The following is a 25,063-nucleotide window of genomic DNA, read 5'->3' as shown; positions in this document are numbered from 1 at the left end:
GTTTGCTGCCTTGTTGTGCAGCTGCCTGGTCCCCTGTGCCTGTTCACACTCCTGGGGCTCCCCTGGCACTCCAATGTTTCAAGAGAAGAGCTTCAATCCCAGAGCTGCCTGGTCACCTTATCTTGGTAACCAGCAAGTGGCAGGGGGACAGGGACAGCAGGCACTGCCTTGGGGCTGCAGCTGTAAAACTGCTCAGTGACAGCCCCTTCTTTTGGTTATGGGATGTCAGGGACTCCCAAGCAGAGGCATTTCCATGTAACAGCACTGCTCAGCTGTCCTGTTCATGGCCTTCCCAGCAGCTCCCTGGCATGGAACTTCTTGTGAAAACCAGGTCAAGATGGAACCTTTCAGCCTGCTGCAGATTTTGTTGTACTTGTGCCACAGGCTCAGTCCTGCACTTGCCAGAGGCAGAGCCACAGTGGCTGAACCAGCGTGGGGCAGGAAGGGCTGGCAGATCAAGTGGATTTTGGGGCAGAGGGAAGCCCGGGGTTGGGGTATCAGGGCTAATATTGCCCCTGAACCTCCCAACCCTACAGCAGGTTATTGCCAGGCTGGGCCAGGTGTTCAAACCCCCCAGGGCTGAGATCAGAAGTGGTCATTGCCTGGCTCCCCAGTTGTCCCCCTGCTCCAGGGCAGACTCTGGTTGCATTTCTCTTTTTTTCCTTCACTCCTGCACCAGGAGCAGGAATTAAAATCCCCACCACAGCCTCCCCTTACTCAGGGGCTCTTCCTGAGCCTGTCAGCCTCGCTGGAAGCAAACATGACACAGGGAGCAGGGGCTGCCCAGCGGCCCCAGGGCAGGAGACCCCCGGGCTGGGGGTGCCGGGCTGAGCCGCGGGCGTGTCCCCGGCGCTGTTTTGGCCGCCAGGGCCGCGTCCCTGCCCCGGCTTGTCCCACGCCCAGCGCTGGGCTGTGATTAGCGAGGCGGGTCCTGCCCGCGTTCCCATCTGGCGTCAGCGCCGCCGCCCTCGCGGGCGCTGCCAGGCGGTGCCCGCAGCCAGGTGTGCCCCAGCCAGGTGTGCCCCAGCCAGGTGTGCCCCCCCGCCGCCGCCGTGCCAAATAAGGAAACCGCCCGCGCCCTTCTGCTTGCAAAACACTTTGGACTTGGTGCTCTGCTGACGCTGTCTGTTCCCAGCAGCTCCTGGGATGTGCTGAAGGCTGAAATGGCCCCTCCTCACCTTGCTGAGGGTTCTGGGACCCTGCAAAGACAATGCTCTGAACCCCCACAGGGCTGGTGTCCTGTGCCCCAGTGTCAGCAGTGCAAGGCACACGGGGAGGGGACACAGCACGGACCCACAGTGTGAGTGTGGAGCAGCCCTGGCCACAGGACTCACACCCGTGCATGGAGCTCGACTCTCAGGCCCAGGACATGCAGGAGCTGCTGCTGCACCACTGCCACACCAGCCTGGCTGGGGTCACCCGTGTCCCTGGTGCTGCCAAAGAGCCAGAGAGCAGCACCAGGCCAGACCTGCATTGTGCTCAAGGCTCACATCCCTGCTGGAGCTGCTGCTGTGCAGCTGCAGCACAGCTGGGCCAGGGGCAGGAGAGCAGTTCAGCCTCCCAGAGATCCCAGCACGGGGTCACCAGCACGGTGGGAAACAGCAACAGCTGGAGGAGGAGGCAGGAGGCTCTGGCAAAGCTGGGCCAGGAACTGGCTGCCTTTGTCTCTCCATGTTCATGGGTGAACAGAGAGATCTCGGGTCTTTCCCAACTGGTTAAGCGTCTGGGATGGACAGAATGTGTCCAAGGGAATCAGCAGGTAATGTGATGCCTGTCTGTAATTTGGGAAGGCTGTGTGCTGGCTGGGGGTGACAGAAATGCCCTGAGCAGATATGGCCCCTCACCCAGTGAGTCTCATGTGTCCCCTGAGTCTCCCAGTTCCTCACAGTGCTCTGGGTCAAAGCCCTGGGTCCCAGGCAGTCACTGGAGATCTGTCCCCAGCCACAGCAAAGGTGAAGGGTCTGACGAGGCTGCAATTGAAGGCCTGACTGGCCACTCATGTGGTTCCAGTCTCTTAGGGACACTGGTTAAATCCCCACCCCCCCCAACTTTTAGTCACCACAACCACCCACTCTGACACCCCAGGGAAGGGTAGTCAGACCCTGGCCATGCTGGGCACTGAGCTGCACCAACCCCACACAAGGAAAGAAGGCACCTGCACCCTGGCCTGCTGGAATTCTGGGGACAGCAGGAGAGGTTTTGGGGTCTCTGCAGAAAGACAAAGCCAAAATGAGCCTGGCAGGAGCCCCCCAGTCCCACCGGGCTCCCTGGGCAGGGCCACGCAGACGGAAAGTTATTTCTCAGGAACTGGTTGATGGTGAAAGTTCTTTCCCAGGTGTGGCCCAAAAGGAATGCGAATCCTCTGAAGTCCTCATCTCCCCTGTAATTACTGTCAGACAAGTTTCAGCTTGGAGCTGGGCCGCCCCAGCCCCGGGCATGGGAGTGAGGGGATGACGCACCGGCCTGTCCCTGCAGCGCTCATGTCCCCTCCTGCCCCAGGAATGCATCCCGTGACTCACGGGGACCGCGGGGGCAGCGGGGGGGGCGGTGGGGAGGGCAGCACCGGGCGCTGGGTGGGTGCACAGCACTGGGATCATGCAGGTGTGGGGGCCTGTGCTCTCCAGCCTGGATATCCCATGGGATGACTCAACAGCCAGACACTGCTCTCCTCCAGGGGACACAGCCTTGCCTGTACTGGCATCCCAGCACTGTCCCAGTCCCAGGGCCCCTCCCTGGCTCCGTAAGGAGTCTGACCGTGCAGGGCACTGCTGGTCTGTGGCCCTGGTGTCCCTCAACCTGACCAATTTCACAGGCATCATCCCTGGGACATCATCATTAGGCCAGTGGAAATATTCCTGGCAGCGGTGGGCCAGCAGATTCCAAAGGGTCTTGGCTCAGGGGGCTACCAAAACTGAGGGCCATTGCACAGGACTGACAGAATCTGGCCCATCTCAGGGGAGATTGTGCAGCTGGAGCAGGAGCAGGAGAGGAGCAGGAGCAGGAGCAGGAGCAGGAGCAGGAGCAGGAGAAGAGTAGGAGAAGAGTAGGAGAGGGAGCAGGAGCAGGAGCAGGAGCTGGAGCGGGAGCTGGAGCTGGAGCTGGAGAAGAGTAGGAGAGGAGCAGGAGCAGGAGCAGGAGAAGAGTAGGAGAGGAGATGGAGCAGGGGCTGGAGCAGGAGCAGGAGATGGAGCAGGGGCTGGAGCAGGAGCAGGAGCAGGAGCAGGAGCAGGAGCAGGAGCTGGAGCTGGAGCAGGAGATGGAGCAGGAGCTGGAGCTGGAGCAGGAGATGGAGCAGGGGCTGGAGCAGGAGCAGGAGCAGGAGCTGGAGCTGGAGCAGGAGATGGAGCAGGAGCAGGAGCAGGAGCTGGAGCTGGAGCTGGAGCTGGAGCTGGAGCAGTGCTCAGTGGTATCTCAGGCCAGGGGCTCGGGGTGAGCCTGCTGGGGGCATCCCCAGGGGGAATCACTCGGGAAGGGGCCCTGCACAGTTCCTGCATGCACGGCCGGGCTCTCACCCTTGGGCTGTGCACCTGGGGGTCGGTCACAGGCATGAGCAGGGCAGAGCCCGCACTGCCAAGGCCACTGTTCCCCGGCAGTGCCCGGTGCCAGAGGGGCTCTGCCCGCACCCTGTGTGTGTGCGGAGCAGCCTCGGGTGCGCGTCAGAGCCGCGCATGCCGTGCGAGCACAGAGTGCACACCTTCCACATCTGCTCACGCTCCTCTCCTCCCCTCTCCGCCCGGCTCTGCTGGCTCAGCACCCGCCCCGGCCGTGCGGCAGCTCCGACCCCGGGCCCAGCTCTGCGGCACCGGCACCGGGAGCTGCCAGCCCGGCCGGGGCGCGGGAGCAGGGATGGAGGCAGGGATCAGCTGCACACAGGGCACCTGGGCACACCCCTGCACACCCCAGTACCCCCGGCACACCCATGTACCCCCGGCACACTCCTGCACACCTCAGTACCCCCGGCACACCCCTGCACGCACTAGTACCCCCCAGCGCACTGCATCAGCCCTGCGCACCCCACAACTGCCCCACACTGCCGGCTCGTCCCTGTCCCTGTCCCTGTCGCTGTCCCTGTTCCCGTCCCTGTCCCTGTCCCTGTCCCTATCCCCGTCCCTGTACCTTTCCCTGTCCCTTTCCCTGTCCCTGTCCCTATCCCCGTCCCTGTCCCTTTCCCTGTCCCTGTCCCTGTCCCTGTCCCTGTCCCTGTCCCTGTCCCTGTCCCTGTCCCTGTCGCTGTTCCTGTCCCTGTCCCCGTCCCTGTCCCTGTCCCCTTCCCCGTCCCTGTCCCTGTCCCTGTCCCTGTCCCTGTCCCTGTCCCTGTCCCCGTCCCTGTCCCTTTCCCTGTCCCTTTCCTCGTCCCTGTCCCTGTCCCTGTCCCTGTTCCCGTCCCTGTCCCTGTCCCCGTCCCCGTCGCGCTCCGCCCGTCCTGCCGTGCCCGCCGTTGCCAGCAGGGGGCGCCCGTGCGCAGCGATCGCGCCCCCGGGCCCCGCCCGGCGCTGCCGGCGCGTCCCGCCCGCTCCCACCGGGATCCCGGGTACCCCCCAGTACCCCCGGGACCCCCGGGTACCCCCCAATTCCACAGATACCCCCGGGTACCCCCCAATCCCACCGGGACCCCCGGGTGCCCCCCAATCCCACCGGGTATCCCCGATTCCAATGGGTCCCACCACGTACCTGCAGGACCCTCGAATTCTCCCCGTCTCCCAGTCTCACGGGGTCCCCTCAAATCCCCTTGCTCTCCAGGTTTCCCACCGAGCCCCTCTGCACCAGCCCACAGCTCAGAGCAGGATCCCAGCACAGGTCCCAGCCCAGATGCCCAAGTGCAGCCTGATCACACCCAGGGGTCCCACGGGGTGGGGGGCACCAGCATCATTGAGGCATTGGGACCCCAAACACCACCGGGACTGCTGAGCCACCAGGACATGGGAACCACTGGGACCATAGATACCACCAGGACACTGGGACATGGGAATTTCTGGGACCATTGGCACCGCTGGGACCAGTGTGACACTGGAGCACGAGGACCACCAGGGCCAGTGGCACCACCGGGGCTCCCCCCATGCCAGAGTTCTGCCAGAGTCTCAGCCCAGCCCTAGTGGTGCAGAACTGCATCCAGGCACTGAGCAGGGGATGGAGTTTATCCCAAGCACCCTCTGGTCCTGCAGCATGGGCTGAGCCAGGGTTTGGATTAACAGAGTAACAACAGAGGCGAAGCCGCTCCCGGCTCGGTGTGTCATTGCTGTTACGTAGTGGAGATTCCACCGCGCTCCGGGCGAGAGCGGGGCCAGCGTGTGCCAGGCCCAGACAAGCCATCATCTCCTGCCAGGAGGAGATGATGGGCCTTGGCTCTGCACTCCCAACTCGTGTTCAGAAAATCATTAGTGTCATTAGAGCTCCCGGGTGGAGCAGTGGCCCTTGGCCAGGAGTGCTCTGGGCTTGGAGAGGGAGTGGGAGCAGGAATGGGGTCCCAGGAGGGGTTTTAGCAGGGCTGCAGGTGGGGATCAGGTCCTTTGGGGGAGCCAGGGAGGGATGGGGAGGTTTATTGCCAGGGGCCTCTGGTAGGCACTGACTGTTTCAGTCTTGTTAATGACTTCATAAAATTCCCTGCCAAGTACAGATTAATGAGCAGACAAGTCATTACCATTATGTGGGAAGTGACAGTGCAGCTCGGTTACAGGGACTGCTCTGGGGTACATCTCCCGAGCACGAGGGCTGGGCAGCCCCTTCTCCTCCCAACAGCTGTGGTGACCTCATGGGAGCACGGCCCCATTGTCCCCTCAAGTGTACAAGGTGACAAGGCCATGGTGCAACTTCACAGGCAACACCTGCCACAACCATCAGTGCTCAAGGAGCAAGAGAGAGGGAGGGCAGGAGGGATCCAGAACACTCAGCACATTCCACCTGAGAGGCTACAGTCCTCTTCCAGAGGGGCTGAGACCAGAGCTGGAGTCCCACTGAGGAGAGGGGCTTCCCTGGGGGCAGCTGGAAATCCCAGTCTGTGATCTTCCATTGCTCCTGCCCACCCTCCTGGCCATCAGGGCTGTGCATGGGGCATGGACAAGGCCTGGATGCAGGAGGCACTAATGCCAGCAGAGGCTCCTGTGGAGGAGTCACAGGGCTGATGGAGTCACTGTCACCAGCAGCAGGTTTGTCACATTTTTTGGAGTGAGTGGCCTCACCCTGGAGTGGGGATTAAATTGTGATTACCTTCTGTGAGCACAAGCATCCCCAGGCCAATGCTGGTACCTGCCTCACCCCATCACCAACGTCACAGGTGTCCCAAGCAGGGATTTCCATGCAGGGAAGACCTTGCCCCGGGGCTGCAGGTGTGGGTGCAGGATCAATGTGGGAGCTGCTGTTGGTTGCCCACAGTCAGCAGAATGTTCGTGTGACTCCAGCTCTGCCATGCTCAGTGAGGGGAGAGGAATGAGCAGACAGGGTGTGATCCTATTGCCACACTGAAGAGTGAGACGTGAGAAAATGCAAGAGCTGCTACCTGGAAGACAGATGCTGAAAAACTAATGTGGGAAACTCCAAAGGTTGGAATTTGTCATGGTGGTAGAGCTGAAGCAATTCCTGGTGGCTTGGGACTTTGGTTCTGCTCAGACATAAAAATATTCTTCTGTCTGGGTAAAACAAGCCCTGAGGTGTGTCCATCTGTCCTTCTGCCTGCCAGAGTGACTCTGGTCACACCTCTGACTGCAGCTCAAGGAGCTTCACAGGGAGAGCCTTAGTCCCAGGGAGCATGGGAGCAGCTTGTCCCTTGGGCTCCGGACAAGGGAATCGCCAGATCTGCTCTGTGGTTCTGCACTGTCCCTTGCCTGAGCCCAGGCTGGACTGCATGAGTTAGGATATCACTGGACACAGCCTGCAGGGAGCCAAACTGCTCAGCACTGAGTCCCTTATCCCCAGGCAGAGGCAGGAGGGCTGAGCCAGCCCTTGCAGACAGCACTGGTGTGATCTCCATTTGTTCAGTGTCCTCTCTGCTCAGATGTGCCAGCAGAGAGGCTGTGCTCAGCTGGGGAGGGCTGGCAGTGCATGGGCTGTCACAGTGCCTGGTTCATGAGGATGAACTGCTGCAGTGGGACTGGGGGGAAGAGCTTCAACAATTGTGGAGAGACCATCTCTGCCAGATGGGCCCATGGTCCCTGAGTGCAGTAGAGAGAGCCCCCATTGCCCCACATGGCCTGGCCACGTGGATGAGACAGGGGTGATGGACTGGCTGTGCCAGCAGTGCTGATTCTGTGGGAATCACTCTGAGGGGATCTCCTTGGCACAGAGTGGATCTCTGCTGGGGAGCAGCTCTGTGCCCCAGCACGGCCCTCAATGGTGGAGGTGGCTCATGAAGCATCAGTGACACAGGGCTGGGACCTCAGCTGATGCTCTGCAAACAACTCAGAACCTGGGACAAATGGAGAAACATCACCCTGTTCCACATTCACAGGAGGAGAGGAGAGGAGAGGAGAGGAGAGGAGAGGAGAGGAGAGGAGAGGAGAGGAGAGGAGGAGAGGAGAGGAGAGGAGAGGAGAGGAGAGGAGAGGAGAGGAGAGGAGAGGAGAGGAGAGGAGAGGAGAGGAGAGGAGAGGAGAGGAGAGGAGAGGAGAGGAGAGGAGAGGAGAGGAGAGGAGAGGAGAGGAGAGGAGAGGAGAGGAGAGGAGAGGAGAGGAGAGGAGAGGAGAGGAGAGGAGAGGAGAGGAGAGGAGAGGAGAGGAGAGGGAGCTTGGAGTGGCCCTGGTATGGGGCTGTCAATGGAAGGCCCCACTGGCACAGCAATGTCTGGCATCACTGCTCCAGTTTGGAGCCTGGAGAGGGACGATACAGGACAATACAGTCACTCCCCTTGTCCTTCCCTTCTCCTAGCTGCTTCCACTGCTGCCTCCTCCCCTCTGCAGCAGCTGGCCCGGGCTGTGCTGTCCATTTCTCAGTCTCTTGGGGAGGGGATCAGATGGGGTGGCATCACCCCCCCCCCCTGCAGCTCGGGCAGCCGAGGTTTGGCTGGCTGGCTGATGGCAATGTGCCCTGGGCTGCCCAGAGGGAGTTTCCACTGCACACACAACCACCCTTGTTTCCTTTCATGGTAATAGGATCTGGGATGGCTTTTTCCAGATAATATGGGGGGGGGGGGGCCGTCAGGACACGTCCTGGCACATGGGAAAGAATCGACAGCTGAGATAGAAACAAAGACATCATATGTCACTCCACACCTTGATATATTTGTTACCTATTTTGTGTTGTTCTTACAGAGCAAGCCCGTCCTGTGCCTGCCATTCCTCACCACAGGAGACACCTTTCCCAGCCCTGCAACCCTCAGCGAGTTCCCACTGAGCTGGGAATTGCTGTGGAAGGCACTCAGGAGAAGCTGGCCCACAGGGGAAAGGCAATGACTCCTAATTAGCTCTTATTCATGACATTAAAAGCACAATTAGGTGTTATTGTTTGAGGCAAATGCAACACACTGACCGTGGCTGTTTCAGCCAGCCCTCCCCACTCTGGGCTCTGCGTGTGCAGTGTGGTCACCCCAACAGGCATCATCCCTCCCCTGCTGTGCAAACCAAGATCAGGTCTCTGCTCCCTGCTGCAGAACACGAGGCAGAGATAACATCTCTGGCGTGCTTCTTGCAGGAACAGACTCTGATACCATCTCCCGAGCATTATGATGTGTTCTTTTTTTCTTTTATCTCAAGGGAATTTGTTGTGGGTGAGTGCTTCAGGAAAGCCTGGGAGATTGAATTCTTCTGGTGACATGAAACAGCTGAAGCAGTACTGCTCCTCTGTATCCTGATCCCATCACCAGCCAGAGCAGGGGAGCTCTGTGCTGAGGGTTCCTGATGTCAGAGTGGGGCTGGTGTGGGATTGTTTTCAGGAGCTTAGTCAGGGGCCAAGGCAGCAGCTGACCAACAAGAGCATTGGTCAGAAAAGACCAGGGAAAAGCTGATATTGCACTACAAACTCCAGATTGTCTGTGTGACATCTGTCACACATGGTAAAAGAACTGAGGTTGTGATAATACAGAAAGAAAAGCTGTAAGGTCAGCTGTCCCCTTCCTGTGGGCTGGGGAAGGGCTTTGCCTTGTCTTAGGGCAGTTGTCACATTCAGGCTGACTTATAACTCAGCCTAAAATGTGAGGGTGACCTGAGGGGGGTCAGACCTCACAGCACAGGTGAGAGGCTCAGGGCCAACATGGGAATTGCCTGGAGCAGGAGGGTGTTTGCTGGAGCACACACGAGCAAAGTGAGATGTTTGCAAGACTGGGAGTAGGGGTGGCCCAGGATGGCTCTGGAGCTCTCACACGATGGCTCTTGGGTAATCCTGTACCCCCCACTGCACAGGGAAAAGGGCCAGGAACATCTGATTTTTGTCCTGCCAGGTGTCCCAGGATGGTGCTGGAAGCTGAGCTCGGTCCTCTGCTCACTCTGTCCTTTACCAGTGCTGGGTTGTGCCCAGTTCTCCTCCTTCCCCAGCTCTCCGAGAGATGGGGAACCTGTGCATTCCAAATTCCCAGATTTTGCAGCTTGGGGAGTCAAAATTCCAAACCTGAAGCCCATGGGTGTGAGGCAGTGCTGCCCAGAGAGCAGAGCCCTCAATGAGAGGATCCAGTCTCTCTCTTTTTAAGGTGTTTCCTTGGTGGCTGCCCAGAAAGTCACCCCACGCTCCTGGAGCTGCTGAAGGGAGTGTGACTGCTGTGAAGTCCAGAGATCTAACAGGAGGAAGATAAAGCCTTGTTGTTATTGTGTCCTTCGGGGAACATGAAAGAAAGGAGGCACCATGAATTACTGAGGGTGAGGCTCTGGGAACATCTGAGCACCTCCAAAATCAGTTAGTGCATTATAATGTGAAAACAGCCCCAGGGGGCTGGGAAGGAAGGAGATCACAACGGGAGGGAAAACACAAAAGGGTTCCTAATCCCTATAACTCCTTCACTACCTCACAGGCACCTCTGCAAAAAGCAAAAATAACTCCTTTTATTGAGAATGCCGTGGCTGGAGCCTGGGCTGGGTGTGCAATTTTCCACTGTGCAAAACAAGAACTGGCGTCACAACAGTGAAGGGCTTTTTTTCCCAAGAAAGAATAAAACAGTGCAATGCCACATTTCCTGCTTCTTTGCTGCTTTTTTCATGCCAATACCTGTCCAGTTAATGTTACTGTAATCGTTCTACTCAGTCCTTGAATAGCCCAGGGCAGGTGTGGCCAGCACTGTCCCTCCCTCTGTGCTGGTGTGGTCAAACCCTCAGTGCTTGCAGGGTCCTCACCCCCAGTGCTTGGCCCATCAGCACTTTTGATAGAAGTGATGCTGGTCCTGCTGAGTTACCATTGGCATTGCTGCCTTCAGCTGCAAATCTGTAGGAAAAAGCCTATAGCACAAATACTGATAAGGATTGGTCACACTCTTCTTACTGATAAGGATTTATCCTGCTCTTCCTAATGATAAGGATTGATCCCTCTTTTCTGATCAGCATTTGCAGGTATTGTGACAGTGCCCTGGCTGTGGGTGTCTGATAGAGTTTCAGTCCCTCTCCTCTCATTTAGGATGTTTAAGCATTAAACCCTTCCTCAGTGCTGAGAGAGTAGAAATTCTGGCATAGAATTTTTTAGCTTCTATACATTTTTTTTTAAGAAATAACAGGCAGTTTCTGTGGGATTTGGGAAAGGTGATGGAGCAAAGCAGGCACTGCTGGGAAACATTACTTATCTACCCTTCAAACCAACTGAAACCCCACCACTGCAGGGACTTTCCAGTCTCTGTAGGAAGATTCAGCCCAGGTTGGTACATAAGCAGAAATTGCTGGAGTTTATCCTCTTTTGAGCTGTAAGATTTCTGCCAAATCCTGTATCAGTACACAAATCCTGCCAGGTCTGTGCTTGTCCTGTGATAAAGGTCCAGACAGGAAAGTTTCCATCTGGTTTTGGCTTGGCCCATGTGAAGATTATGGATGCACAGAGCTCTTAAGTCAGCAGCTTTCCTTGGCTTTAGACTCTTTATAAAAAGCAATAAATAGATTTGTAGATTTTTGCAGTGACACTTGTGGGTGACTTGGCGGACGACAGAGGATTCACTTGTGTTATTTCATGAGGGAGCAGCGGATGGAGCTGGAATGGACACTGGGAAAGCCAAAACATAGCCCTGAGCAGGGAGCTGGAGCACGCCAGGTGCTGGGAATGGAAGAAGAGGAAGGTCCCATGTGAGCCATGGTGCTGCTGGTGGGATGTGACAAAAGATGTGAAATCAAGGAGAGGAAAATGATGATTCTGGAATTTGGCTGTGGCTGTCAGGGGTGTCGAAAGGCGCCGGCAACGCCTCCTGGCCGGGCTATAAAGGGCCCCGAGGCAGGGGAGCGAGCACTCGCTGCTGCTGCTGCTGCTGCGCTGCCTCTCCGTGCCCCTCCAGCCTCCAGCATGAGCACCACTGTCAGGCAATTCTCCTCCTCCACCTCGCTCAAGGGCTTCGGCAGCCTGGGCGGGGGCTCCAGCCGGCTCTCCTCCGGGCGGCTCGGGGCGGGGGGCTACAGGGCCCCCAGCGTGCACGGGGGCTCCGGCAGCTACTCCGTCTCCTCCCGCGTGGTCTCGGGGCTCGGCAGCGCCTTCGGGGGCAGCTACTGCAGCAGCGCAGGAGGGGCCCTGGGCGGGGGCTTTGGGGGCAGCTATGGGGCCGGCTATGGGGCCGGTTTTGGGGCCGGCTTTGGAGGAGGCTTTGGGGGCGGCGATGGCATCCTGCCGGCCGGGGAGAAGGAGACCATGCAGAACCTCAACGACCGCCTGGCCACCTACCTGGACAAGGTGCGAGCCCTGGAGGAGGCCAACACCGAGCTGGAGGTGAAGATCAGGGAGTGGTACAAGAAACAGGCGCCAGGTCCCGACCGTGACTACAGCCCCTACTACAGGACTATCGAGGAGCTCAGGAACAAGGTAGGATGCTGGGATTAATGCAGTGGGATGTTGTGTGTCAGAGTGGAAGCAGGAAACGGTGACTGTTACCTCTGTAATTAGTCAGCACTAATTATGTCATAAAAAGTGTCCCAGTGGCATGTGAGGAGTGCCCGGCTGGAAATTAGAGGTGTCTCAATGTCAGTTTTTGGTTACATCCTCCTGAGTGGGACAATTGCAGCTTCCACTGGCAGGAACAGATCTAAGAAGATGTAATAGAAAAATGAAGAAAACAGACAAGTCTGCACTGATCATGTGCGTTCTTGGGAGTTAAAAATTAAGGTGCAGGGAAATTTGCAGCTGTGGGCGACTGTGAAACATTGATGTCATGTTTGGAAACATTCAGGCAAAGAATTTGCAAACTTGTTTCAGCTCCTCCTGTTGAGGAGATCTAGATGATAAAAAGGTGGAGCTGACCAATAAAGACTTTTTTGCCTCTTTTGGCAATTTCTGCCCCAGGGCTGGAATTGCTACAAAGCCCCTGCCCAGGCAGTTGGGGGGGATTCCTCTCCATTTGATTTCAGTCCCAGCACACCATCTTGGAGGAAATGCTTGAGTTTACTTGTTCTATGTTACTTCCCATGTATGAATTGCCCCCAGCAATTCCAGAAGCTGTGGACAGCTGGTGCTGCAGGAGTGCTGGCAAAGGATACAGGGAGCTCATTTCCCCCCCCTCTCCTCCACAGAGTTCTCCTGAACTCTGACTTGAATCTCCTCCCAGTGTGGGTTATTTGCTCCTGCTTTGGTAATATGAAAATCAGAATCTGCAGGCACCTGCTCACTGCCTTTTGCTCCATTTCTGCTGCCAGCAAATTAAACACATCCCAGAACAAGGTGTGCCAAGCACAGACACCCCACTGGTCCCTCTGACCTTTCCACAAACAGCATCTGCCCTGAGGATAGGAACAAAGGCCACCATCAGATCTCACCCATCTTATGTGGCCTCACTCTGCCTTTTGAAACACTTTACTGATGGATTTTTGATAGGGAGGTCATGGAGTAACCAGCCCTTCCCACAGTAAGTCTTACCTGCATCCCACTTGTCTTGATTCCAGACACACTTGTGCTAAGGAAATGCCAAACTTCCCCAAAAGTTGTTTCTGTCTCAACACTCAGCCAGGAGGAATTCCTGACACTCTTTGTCTTTCTCTGCCCAGGTGTTGGTGGCCACAGTCGACAATTCCAACCTCCTGCTGCAGATTGACAATGCCAGGCTGACAGCAGATGACTTCAGGACCAAGTAAGACACATTTCCTGGAAAAAATGGAGTAAAGTGTGCAGGAAAGTTTGATGAAATGAGGAGAAAATCCCATCCAAACCCCAGAAAGGCAATGTGGAAGCAAAGCCTTTAAAACAAGGGTGTAATTTCCAAAGCAGATGATTATCTCAGTCTTACAGGCACCCAGGGATTGTGTTGTTTCCATCCAAACCCACTATTTTATTCCTGTTGCTTGTTTATCTCTGACACAGCCTCTCCTGTGCAGACACCTTGCCCTGTGCCCTTAACTCTGTGCAGCTCCACAGAGCCCAGGGCCAGCACCAAGGCCTGGTGGTGTCAGGAGCAGGGTGATTCTATAGACTCAGGTGGACACTTTTTTATCAGTTTTCCCCCACATTCCTCAGCATTTCCCCCTAGGAAAGTTGTCAGTGGGGCCATGTAGCATTGCCACAAGGCCATCAGCAGTGTGGAGGCAGCAAACAGCAGAATGTGGCCAGCTGTGTGCAGCTCTGCTGAGTGTGTGTGTCCCAGGTTTGAGTCGGAGCAGGCTCTGCGCATGAGCGTCGAGTCCGACATCAACGGGCTGCGCCGGGTCCTGGACGAGCTGACCCTGTCCAGAGCCGACCTGGAGATGCAGATTGAGAACCTGAAGGAGGAGCTGGCTTATCTGAAGAAGAACCACGAGGAGGTGAGCAGAGAGTTGGGTTCTCAGAAGGACACCATGGGGCCTGAAATTTCAGTTCTGGTCCAGCCTTTAAGGCTATGCTGAGTTCTGCTGGGCAGGAGGTGAGAAGTGCTGGTGAGGCAGCGGACGGGAAAAGACTGGACAGCAGCACATCCTCCCTGGAGCCTGTGGAACTCCCATTTGCCACACCAGTAATATCCACTGTGGCTGTTTGAGGTTTATTAACAACCCTCACAGCATCTGACTGGGAAGGTCTGTTACCTGAGAAATGAACCAGCTATGGGCTCTGCTTTATCCTCTGGGGAATTAAGTCCATTGGGGATTTCTCAAGAATTTTAATTATTTTATTTGTGGTCATGGAGCAAATACCCCAATTTGCTTCCTTTTGATCAACCCCCAAATGCTCGCTTTCCTGAAGGACTCTGTCTCAAGAGTAACATTTGATGAGCTGGTTCTTGGGTTGCCTGAAGATGTTTCTGGTTTTTGTGTCAGGAAATGACGGCCCTGCGCGGGCAGGTGGGTGGGGAGATCAGCGTGGAGATGGACGCTGCTCCCGGCATCGACCTCACCAAGATCCTGGCGGAGATGCGGGAGCAGTACGAGAGCCTGGCCGAGAAGAACCGCAGGGACGCCGAGCAGTGGTTCTTCAGCAAGGTGAGGAGGGGGCGGCGAGCAGCGGGGCCGGGCCGGGGCTGTGCCGCCGGCGGGGCTCTGAGCGCACGGCTTTGCCCGGCTGCAGACGGAGGAGCTGAACCGGGAGGTGGCCATCAACACGGAGCAGCTGCAGAGCGGCAAGACGGAGATCACGGAGCTGCGGCGCACGATCCAGAGCCTGGAGATCGACCTGCAGTCGCAGCTCAGCACGGTACGAGGGCCGGGCTGGCGGCGGGGAGGGGCTGCGGGGCTGTGCCCCCCCTGGCCGCCGCCCCGAGCCCAGCCCCGTGCCCGTCCCGCAGAAAGCGGCTCTGGAGGGCACCCTGGCCGACACCGAGGCGCGCTACGGCACGCAGCTGGCGCAGCTGCAGCTGCTGATCAGCAGCGTGGAGGAGCAGCTGGCCGAGCTGCGCTGCGACATGGAGCGCCAGAACCACGAGTACAGGGCGCTGCTGGACGTCAAGAGCCGCCTGGAGCAGGAGATCGCCACGTACCGCCGGCTGCTGGAGGGCGAGGACGCGCAGTGCGTGAGGGGCTCTGCTGGGAGCGGATGGGTCATAGCAAAGAAACAGAAAATTAATCACCTCCATCTCCTGGAGGGTTCTCTCTGCCCATGCCCTGACCCAATCCATGCAATAGGGTCTCCCTGTTCAGTCCCACCTGTCCACAAGCCAGTGGTTGTAGCCCTGCAGCATCCCTGGGTTCCACCTCACGTTCTTCCATATCTCTGTGATTCTGGGCAGGGAGCTGCAGTGGGTGCTGTGCTGGTGTCTGAATCCTTTTGTCACATCCTCACCAGTTTCTTCCTTTAGTTGGGACACTGGCAGTTTCAAGAAGCGTATTAATCATGTGTTGGTACAATAAGTAAATCCAGGGTTTAAAGAATGATTTTTTTTTTTCTTAGAGATAACTCACTTTTCCCCTGTTTCTCACCACCTTTTCCTTGTTCTCCTCCCATAGCATGTCTTCCCACTACATCTCGCAGCCTGTGAAAGAAGGTAAGAACATGTTTTGGCTGAAGCTCTGATCATACACAGTTCTCATACTCTCACCCACCTTCTTAGACTCCCTTTACTCATCTATTAAAGTTATTCTTCTATTGTATTTCCAAAAATTGAACTGATATAACAAATCAATTATATAACAAACATTATGATATACCAAAACACATCAGAAATTATCCGAACACACCGAATGTGTACAGTTTAGCAGTGGGAATGTGGTGCTATATTGAGTTTCTGACATGATTGTAGTAACAAATCTCTAAGGCAAAGATCTTTAAGACATTTCCTCCTTGCTGCCCTGGAAATAACAGTTCTGTCTTTCCCCATCACAGGGCCGGTCACCACCCGCCAGATCCGCACCATCTTCGAGGAGGTGCAGGATGGGAAGGTGATCTCCTCCCGGGAGCAGATCACCCAGGCTGCCCACTGAGGCACTGCCTGTTCTGCTGCCAATCTCACCCAGCACAGCGAAGCAGATCCCAGCTGATGTGTTCTTGCCATAGGGATCATCAAAAGCACCTTCTCCCACTATCACCCCCCTCATTATCCTCTCTCATCCTTCTCTCAGCTCTGTGCCACATACTGAAATCAAATAAAGCTTCTCTTTGCAGTCCTGCAAACCAAGGTCTGGTCTCGATGCTCTTGGGCTGCCCCACCCCTGCAGCTGTGGGACAAAGCTCCTCTCTGGAAGGAGCAACATTCTCCATCCTTGGTACCCTGATGGTGGGGCCTGCACACTCACAGCTCTGTAACTGCTGAGACCTGGGGGCTTCAGGGGAGAGAGTGTGGGGGGGAGTCTAGAAAGGAGCTGATCCCACAGGTGGTGGGAGGTGACATTTGTGAGAATCCCTGCATTTCACAGAGTGGACAAAGTGCTGCTCCCCTGCTGCAATGCCCAACAGCAGCAGTGATGAAGCTTTAACCCAGCAAGGCCAAGAAAATTAACAAAGCCCAAGTGATGCAGACAGGACCCTACAAATGCCACACCCCAGCTCTGCTCCAGCAGCTGCTCCCCCCTCTGGATCCCAGACTTTGGGGTGAAACAGTCTGAAGCTGCAGGCAGGACAGGGATCCACAGGCTGCTGTCCCTCCAGACAGGCAAACTCAGCTCAGTTTGATTCCTGCTTCCAAAGGCGCCACTGAAGGGTGAAGAAAACAGTGCTGGGAAGAAGAGGGTATGGTCTGTGCAAGCAAAAGGATTAAAATTCTTCTGGGAGCTCTTGTAGCACTCCCCGGCTGCCGGTGGCTGCTCCTGACACAGCAGTTCCCACTGCGTTCCTGGAAAGCCAGTTCAGACACATTCTTGGCTGCATTCTGACACTTTTATTACTTTGTAAATCCAACTTCTAACTCAATGAAATGAATCAGAGCAACGCGACTTAATGAGAGTGAGAGCAGAGCCACACAGCTTCATGATTCTTCTCCAGAAACCTGTCTGGAATTTAGGAGGAGATAAGAGAGAATTCTTTATTTTTCCCCAAACATTGGAATGATGCCTGCAGTGCATCATCTGCCCTGCAGCCAGATAGGCAGGACTTCTCAGTTTTGGGACCTTGGGCTGTGTCCCCCCTTCCCTTTCAGAGCAGACCCCCGTGACCCTCGTGGGGCTGCCCCGAGCACCCCCAGCATCCACCGAGCTGAGGAGACACGGTTCTGGGTTGAAGTTTAATGCTAATGATCAGTGAGCTCATCTGTAGGGTCGGGAGATGGATGATCCAAGGGTCAGCAGCAGTACAATTCCCAACCCAAGGCACTTCCAGCCCCAGCACCTCCAGGGTCCTGCAGACTGCGCTCCCTCCACTCCCACAGCCTTGAGGAGGGAGCCGAGAAACCCAGGGACTCTCCCTGGGGGAATTCATGCCCCAGGGCTGGATAAAGACAGGGCTGAATCACTCAAGATCAGATGTCTGAGAAGGGTCGGGACAGACACAGCCACACCCCATTCCAGGTCACCTCTTAGGGACCCTGCTGTCCCCAAGGGCGGGGCAGGGACCACCAACACCTCTTGCAGCTCCTCTGAAGCCCCTGCCATGCCTTGCCCTTGCAACACCCAGCGCTGGGATGCTGAGGTGCCTTGCTGGAATTCACCCTTGCTTTATATTTTCATCCTGTAAAAGGCTGGGCACACCTGTGTTCCTATAGAAACAACAAATAACACTTTGCTAATGAAATCCCTGGCTTTAATTACTCCTGCAACTGCAGAGTGTGAGGGAGGTGTGGAAAACAGATGTGAATTTTCTCCTGCCTGGAGCATTAATAATTAGCCCTGACCTTAGGAAACCCCACTGAGGAGGGAGCTGCAGGGGTGGCTCACACTGACAGGCAGCAGCAGCTCGAGGCAGGTTTCAGAAAGTGGGAATTTAGTCCAGAAAGGTGGTTTGACTTCTCAGGCAACACTGAATTCCTCTGACAGAAAAGACCACTTTAGAAATAGACATTAATGTGTGGTTTTCAGCTCATTTTAGGGAATTTTCTATAACAATTTGATTACAGGGTAAACTTAATAAACATATAAAAAGAGGGAAGTGGTTTTATCCAGGTAGTATATATATCTGCTGATATACAATTTTGGAGCCAGAATTTCACCTCCATTTTCCCCCAAAGTAAGACTGAATTGTATGTTCAAACACAACGGTGCTACCATGAAGCTGCTGTTATGCTGTAGAACTTGAATTCTGATTTTAAAATGTATTAAAAATGCACAGTGTGCACGTGCTCAAAAACAGAGGCAGGATCTGGTTTAATACTTCAAAGGGTGCGATAGAAACAACATGCAGTCCCTGTGGTTGTGTTCAATGGGAGGTCATGGAAATAACATCCTTGAGTGGTTAATTTAGTTTTCAGTCTTAATTAATGCTCATGATTTTAATTGCTGCCCTGTGGCATTACCAAAATATCACAGATATTCTGGGCGATGTGTGTTTTTATGCCATAGCAGCTCAATGGCAAACAAAAGATGAAAGAAAAGGCAATTCCTGATACAGGAAGAGCCGTGAATCACCTGCGTGACACTTACGGTGATGCTGTGACAGTGACAATGTGACACCTGGGCCATTCTGAGGGGCTTTGCCCAGGGCAAGGCTGAGTTTGGACTCTCCCAGGGGCTCGGTACCGGTTTTGTCTCTGACATTCCCCTTTCCCACATCACCGCTGCAATCAGAGAGGACAAACCGCGGCATTGCCCGGGCGAAGGTGAGGAAACGAAGATGGGGACGAAGCACATTCCTGCGAGTGACACGTCCCGGCCGCCCCCGCCCTGCTGCTCTTTTCCATCTGCACCTGGGCAGGACGAGTGGGCGGCCCTGGCCCCGGGCCCGGCGCTCACACGACGAGAACGCGCTGACTGCAGGAGACAGGGACAGCAGAGACCCTGAGCCTCCAGCCCGGACTTGTCTCCATTCAGTGGCAAATGGAAAGATAGGGAACCAACTTCTCCATAGCAGCCAACTCCTGATATCCCAAGGAACATCCCACTCCTGTACTCCTTCCAGCTTTCTGCAGATGGAGGGGAGGGAGTTGTGCCCTTTGAGCTCCTCAGCAATGTACCTTTGTTCTTCCTTCCATACCCTTTCTCCCCTCCTTTGGCAACTGATCTAAGGAAGAACTTGGCTGTTGGGAAGGGGCTGTTGGGGCCTGTCTGTGGAGACAGCCCAGCAATCCACCGTGTGCACACATGAGCAATCCCTTCCCCTCCACACCCCGCAGCCTGAGCCAGGCACTGGGATTGGTGGGTTCTGCTGTGCTGTGGGTCAGCAGGAGAGGCGACAGCAGGGCCTGACCACACCACTGCACTCAGTTCTGGAGCCTTTTTGCTTGCCAGAGACTATCACTGTCTCTCCTGAAGCTCCCTTTATGTGGGGGCCATAAACTCCAAACTCCCAGTGAAGCTGTCCTGGCTGGTCACAACTGACAGAATTGTCCATCACAGAAAACACTGCTGGCATCAGCTGCTGAGCTGTGCTCCTGTTCACAGGGTTACACACCAGGAGCTTTTTCCTTATGTCCTTAATTTCACTTTATGCTATCCCACATTTTCCCTGGAGATCTCATAATTTCTGTGGTCCTTTTGGGATGGTTTGCTAGCGCTCGTTCACTAAGAACACAAACCATCCTATTACCTTTCCACGGTCCTTCACTCTTGGGTGGTCTCTGAAGTGAAGACTCCAGTGAGCCCCGGAGCACAAATTCCATTTTCATTGCTTTTTCACTACTGATCATCCCTCTCCCTGCAGATAAAAGAGCAGACTTGTATTTCCAGGATTGGGAGCCAAGTTCCTTCCAGCACCATTGTACTCACGGGGCTTTGGAGGTGCATTCAGGGCCTCACAACACGGCTGCTGTCCCTGCAGGTGTGTGTGTGCAGTCCAAGCACGGACAGGAAACTGTATTTGGGACAAAAAGTCACAGTAAAAGAGATGCTGTGCTACTCCCTCAAATGCTGCCTGCACTGCTTTGTTCCAAAGCACACAGTGCAGAGGGAATTAAATCATAGCCCTGAGCAAGGAGCCTCCTCCTTTTAATCACACCTGACAATTTGCTTGGAAACGGAAGAAGCATAAAGACGCCCTTTGTAAGAGAAAAAGTTCTACTGGAATATGACAAAAAGCATGAATAGAACAAAGGTAAAAATGACGATTCTGGAAGTTGGCTCAGGTTTTATGAGTGATGAAAATCGTCGGGAATGCAAAGAAAAAAAAAAAAAAAAAAGTGGCAACGCCTCCTGGCCGGGCTATAAAGGGCCCCGAGGCAGGGGAGCGAGCACTCGCTGCTGCTGCTGCTGCTGCGCTGCCTCTCCGTGCCCCTCCAGCCTCCAGCATGAGCACCACTGTCAGGCAATTCTCCTCCTCCACCTCGCTCAAGGGCTTCGGCAGCCTGGGCGGGGGCTCCAGCCGGCTCTCCTCCGGGCGGCTCGGGGCGGGGGGCTACAGGGCCCCCAGCGTGCACGGGGGCTCCGGCAGCTACTCCGTCTCCTCCCGCGTGGTCTCGGGGCTCGGCAGCGCCTTCGGGGGCAGCTACTGCAGCAGCGCAGGAGGGGCCCTGGGCGGGGGCTTTGGGGGCAGCTATGGGGCCGGTTTTGGGGCCGGTTTTGGGGCCGGCTTTGGAGGAGGCTTTGGGGGCGGCGATGGCATCCTGCCGGCCGGGGAGAAGGAGACCATGCAGAACCTCAACGAACGCCTGGCCACCTACCTGGACAAGGTGCGAGCCCTGGAGGAGGCCAACACCGAGCTGGAGGTGAAGATCAGGGAGTGGTACAAGAAACAGGCGCCAGGTCCCGACCGTGACTACAGCCCCTACTACAGGACTATCGAGGAGCTCAGGAACAAGGTAGGATGCTGGGATTAACGGGACACCTTCAGCAGAGTGATTTGTAAAGAGATGCCCTTGGTCATAACAGCTGGAGAGAAGAGGATTATCAAATAGCAGGTAATTAGGCTGAAATGAAAACCAGAGCTTTGGAATAAGTCTCTATGAACAGCAGGTCACCAGGCACCAGAATGGGGTCTCTGTTGACTGTTGCAGTGTTGGGAGAAAGATGGGGCAGGAAAGGACTCAGATAGTGATTCAGGCTACTTGATCTACTTGCTGCCACACTGTCACCTCTTGGCTTCCTTACTGCTTGTGCCCCATAGCTGCTCCCTGTTAGGCTCCTGATGGAGCTCTCAGCAGGCAGGGACTTGTTATCTCCTGGCCCTGTTCACTGCTGAGTGATATGCAGATGGAGATGAGCTGTTCTCACAAATATCCTACAAATCAGATCTTTTCCCCTACCCTTCGAGGTAGAGGTAGAGGTTAAAATAGAAAGAAACTGTCCTATGGGATGGTTGTTCTTTGGGAGTTGCAGAGACAGACAACAGTCCAATCCAGGGTTGGAACACACTGGGCTGTGGTAGGTGCTGAAATCACGTGTGTGCCCTGCTCTAAAATACAGCAGATGAAATACTGGCCAAGGCAATTTCTTTGTTGTTAGCAGCTCCCTGGATGACTTAAAACAGAAGTCCTTTGGCCAAAGCACCAGAATCTGCCCATCCCTCCCTGCCCTGCCATTGCTTGCCCCCCACCGCCCCCAGCCCTTATCAGTCATCCCAAGTGAGCTCAGGTTCACTGAGGGAATGAGGTGTGGGCTGGGGTGTTGAGCAATGACATACCTGGTCTGTGAGAGTGAATTCCTGGGAAATGGGGCAGGGTCAGCCCCTGGGGGTGACTCACATTCCTAAAATTTCTTGGGCTTCACCCTAGGGGGAAGGGCTTGCCTTGATGCAGGAACGTTCTCTGCAGATTCCAGCATGTTGGTGTGCTCTGATAGAGCACAGAAACATCTGGAGGCAGGAGCTGTCTCTGGATTTGAGTGATGAAGTGCTGAGTCTCACAGAAACCTTCTGCTCCTGATCCAGGGGAAGGCAGATCCTTCTCTCCCTCATCAGCTGGGAAATGACCACAACAATATTCCTGGATTATTCCTTGGATATCTCCTGAAGCAGGAGAACCCAGAGCTCTTCATTAGCTCGTGGCTACAGAAATTCCTGCTCACTAAATGGCCAATCATTTTCATAATCTCTGAGCAAATACTTGCACCTCAGGTGTAATTATGAAAGCCAAATGAGGCAGGCACAAGGCACTCCTTCCTTCCTCAACCCTTTTTTCCTTCCTAGCTGGGCTGCTCCCATTCCCAAAGCCTGGAGTGCTGCCAGGTCTTAGTGTGGTGTGAGCACCTGGAGGTGTCACCTGGCCAGGTCCACGTGCCCATGGCACTGTTCCCAGGGGACTGAGTCTGTGCTGGTGGGAGATGGAAATGAGCACCCTGTTTCCCTCTTTGCAGAGCCCACATGGAAGTCCAGCCCCAAGGGCAGGAGGCCCAGTGCTGCTCCAGTCCCTCCCTGGATGGGATCACTCAGAGTATTTGAAATTACTTTTTAACTCTTTTACTTATGCTCCATCAGATTCTTTCTGCAACTGTTGAAAATGCCAACATCGTCCTGCAGATCGACAATGCCAGGCTGGCAGCAGATGACTTCCGAACCAAGTGAGTCCAACAGCTTTGGTGAAAAACAGGGGGAAAGCCTGGCTCTTCAAGGTGCTTTTTTTCTGCACCTGGGGTTGCTCCACTGGAGTGGGACATTTTGGAATAGTTCATCTCTTCCTGGGCACAGCACTGCTATTTCTGCACTGTGAGAGCTGTGCAGACACATTGAATTAAAGATTCTTGGCAAAAATACGCTGAGCTGGGGAAGGAAAAGACAAGAGAAAAGCTGTATGAGGAGGATGTATGGAACTGTGTGTGTGTCCCAGGTTTGAGTCGGAGCAGGCTCTGCGCATGAGCGTCGAGTCCGACATCAACGGGCTGCGCCGTGTCCTGGACGAGCTGACCCTGTCCAGAGCCGACCTGGAGATGCAGATTGAGAACCTGAAGGAGGAGCTGGCTTATCTGAAGAAGAACCACGAGGAGGTGAGCACAGAGTTGGGCTCAAACTGGGACCTACAAACTTTCCTTGTGCACCAGGAAAACGGGCCAAACACACAGGAGTCTCTGCAATGAGGGCTGTCAGGAGACACTCGAGCAGGAACGGGGAGAGAAATAATCCCTGTGGCAGAACCTCCAGGAGATCTGTGGGGTTCCTGTGCTGAGTGCAAATAAGAAATTCCTCACCATGGGAAGATGCCATGTCACTCTAATGTGTTGTGTCTGTTTTTTGTGTCAGGAAATGACGGCCCTGCGCGGGCAGGTGGGTGGGGAGATCAGCGTGGAGATGGACGCTGCTCCCGGCATCGACCTCACCAAGATCCTGGCGGAGATGCGGGAGCAGTACGAGAGCCTGGCCGAGAAGAACCGCAGGGACGCCGAGCAGTGGTTCTTCAGCAAGGTGAGGAGGGGGCGGCGAGCAGCGGGGCCGGGCCGGGGCTGTGCCGCCGGCGGGGCTCTGAGCGCACGGCTTTGCCCGGCTGCAGACGGAGGAGCTGAACCGGGAGGTGGCCATCAACACGGAGCAGCTGCAGAGCGGCAAGACGGAGATCACGGAGCTGCGGCGCACGATCCAGAGCCTGGAGATCGACCTGCAGTCGCAGCTCAGCACGGTACGAGGGCCGGGCTGGCGGCGGGGAGGGGCTGCGGGGCTGTGCCCCCCCTGGCCGCCGCCCCGAGCCCAGCCCCGTGCCCGTCCCGCAGAAAGCGGCTCTGGAGGGCACCCTGGCCGACACCGAGGCGCGCTACGGCACGCAGCTGGCGCAGCTGCAGCTGCTGATCAGCAGCGTGGAGGAGCAGCTGGCCGAGCTGCGCTGCGACATGGAGCGCCAGAACCACGAGTACAGGGCGCTGCTGGACGTCAAGAGCCGCCTGGAGCAGGAGATCGCCACGTACCGCCGGCTGCTGGAGGGCGAGGACGCGCAGTGCGTGAGGGGCTCTGCTGGGAGCGGGGGTGGGAGGTGATGGGTCATAGACATGAATGCCTCAGCCCATCACAGTGTTCAGGGCTGGTTTCTCTGTTTACACCAGCTGTGGATGCCCAGTGCTCTGCCCCTGGTGTCTGGCTCTAGTGGGATGCTGCACTGGCTCCCTTTCCTTGCTGGAAATGGCTGTGGTTCCTCTTCTCTCAGGAGAGGCCAAGTGGAGCAACACTTTTATCTCCATGAGTGTTCTCTGTTTTTCTCTTGCCTGAACACAAAGCCTGTGTAGCAGAACAATCAATGTTTGTCTCTAACATCGTTTTGGTTTTGTGCTTCTCTTGCAGCATCTCCTCCCAGTACTCCTCCGCCATGTCCTCACACTCTGGCAGAGATGGTAAGAACCCACCTTTCCCCTCTGCCAGCAGGGCTGTCTAAAGCACCATTTCCCACTCTCTTGTGGAATTTCCACCAGCTCTTGAAGAATGTGCAATATCAGATAATGTTTAAGAAATTTCTTTCCTTCCTTCTGTGATTAACTGTCCCCCTTTCCCTTGCAGTCATGACCTCGTCCCGCCAGGTGCGCACGATCGTGGAGGAGGTGCAGGACGGGAAGGTGGTCTCCTCCCGGGAGCAGGTGGCACTCACCACTCGCTAGGACAGCCCCTGGCTCAGGAGAGCAGCCAAATAAGCCAAGAAGTGCCTGAGGGTTGTGTCCCAGAATGCTCCTTCACCTGCTCCTCCTGCCTGTGTTGCCCTCATTCCATGCAGGTGTCTCTGGACACTTTTAATAAAGCTTTTTCTCCTTGCTCGTGCAACTGCAGACTTGTCTGTCACTGACACGTGATCCCTCAAAGCCTCCAGGTTCTATGTTCATGCCAGGGAAAGTCCTAAGAAACCACAAGAAGCCAGAGAGAGGAGGGGAACGGAGGGACAGAGGTTCTGCCTGGGACAAACATAATTGGAGACAGTTTTTTCTAATGAACTCAGGGCTTGTAAATAGGTGGGACTGGCTAAGACATAAACTGAGGTTTGAGGTTGATGTGCCACACGACTGATAATTAAAGCAAACAAACTGAAGCTCAGTTCTCTACCTCTTGGAATCATAAAAAGTCACTTTCTCCTGTAAGCTGAACTTAGATTGCTTCAGCAAGATTGGTGCTGTCAGGTATTCTCTTTGAGATATGAGCCCAGGGTCCTCCTGGT

The 25,063-nt window shown here is 55.5% G+C and overlaps 1 protein-coding gene across 1 annotated transcript; it reads left to right on the top strand.

The window, feature by feature from the left end:
• The first annotated feature begins 9,945 nt into the window (after window positions 1-9,945).
• On the top strand, window positions 9,946-24,675 carry LOC306812903 (uncharacterized protein). The gene is made up of 17 exons (XM_079327823.1): window positions 9,946-11,901; window positions 13,077-13,159; window positions 13,670-13,826; window positions 14,316-14,477; window positions 14,563-14,688; window positions 14,780-15,000; window positions 15,438-15,475; window positions 15,814-15,899; window positions 18,417-18,498; window positions 20,145-20,806; window positions 22,420-22,502; window positions 22,769-22,925; window positions 23,179-23,340; window positions 23,426-23,551; window positions 23,643-23,863; window positions 24,205-24,254; window positions 24,418-24,675. The coding sequence occupies exons 1-17, from the start codon at window positions 11,185-11,187 to the stop codon at window positions 24,513-24,515; spliced, it is 3,231 nt and encodes a 1,076-aa protein (XP_079183949.1). The 5' UTR covers window positions 9,946-11,184; the 3' UTR covers window positions 24,516-24,675.
• Window positions 24,676-25,063: the final 388 nt, after the last annotated feature.

Source organism: Erithacus rubecula, assembly GCF_903797595.1.
Source record: "Erithacus rubecula genome assembly, chromosome: 27".
Taxonomy (NCBI): Eukaryota; Metazoa; Chordata; class Aves; order Passeriformes; family Muscicapidae; genus Erithacus; species Erithacus rubecula.
The sequence above is the reverse complement of the archived record's forward strand: the minus strand, read 5'-3'. Positions and strand labels throughout refer to the sequence as shown.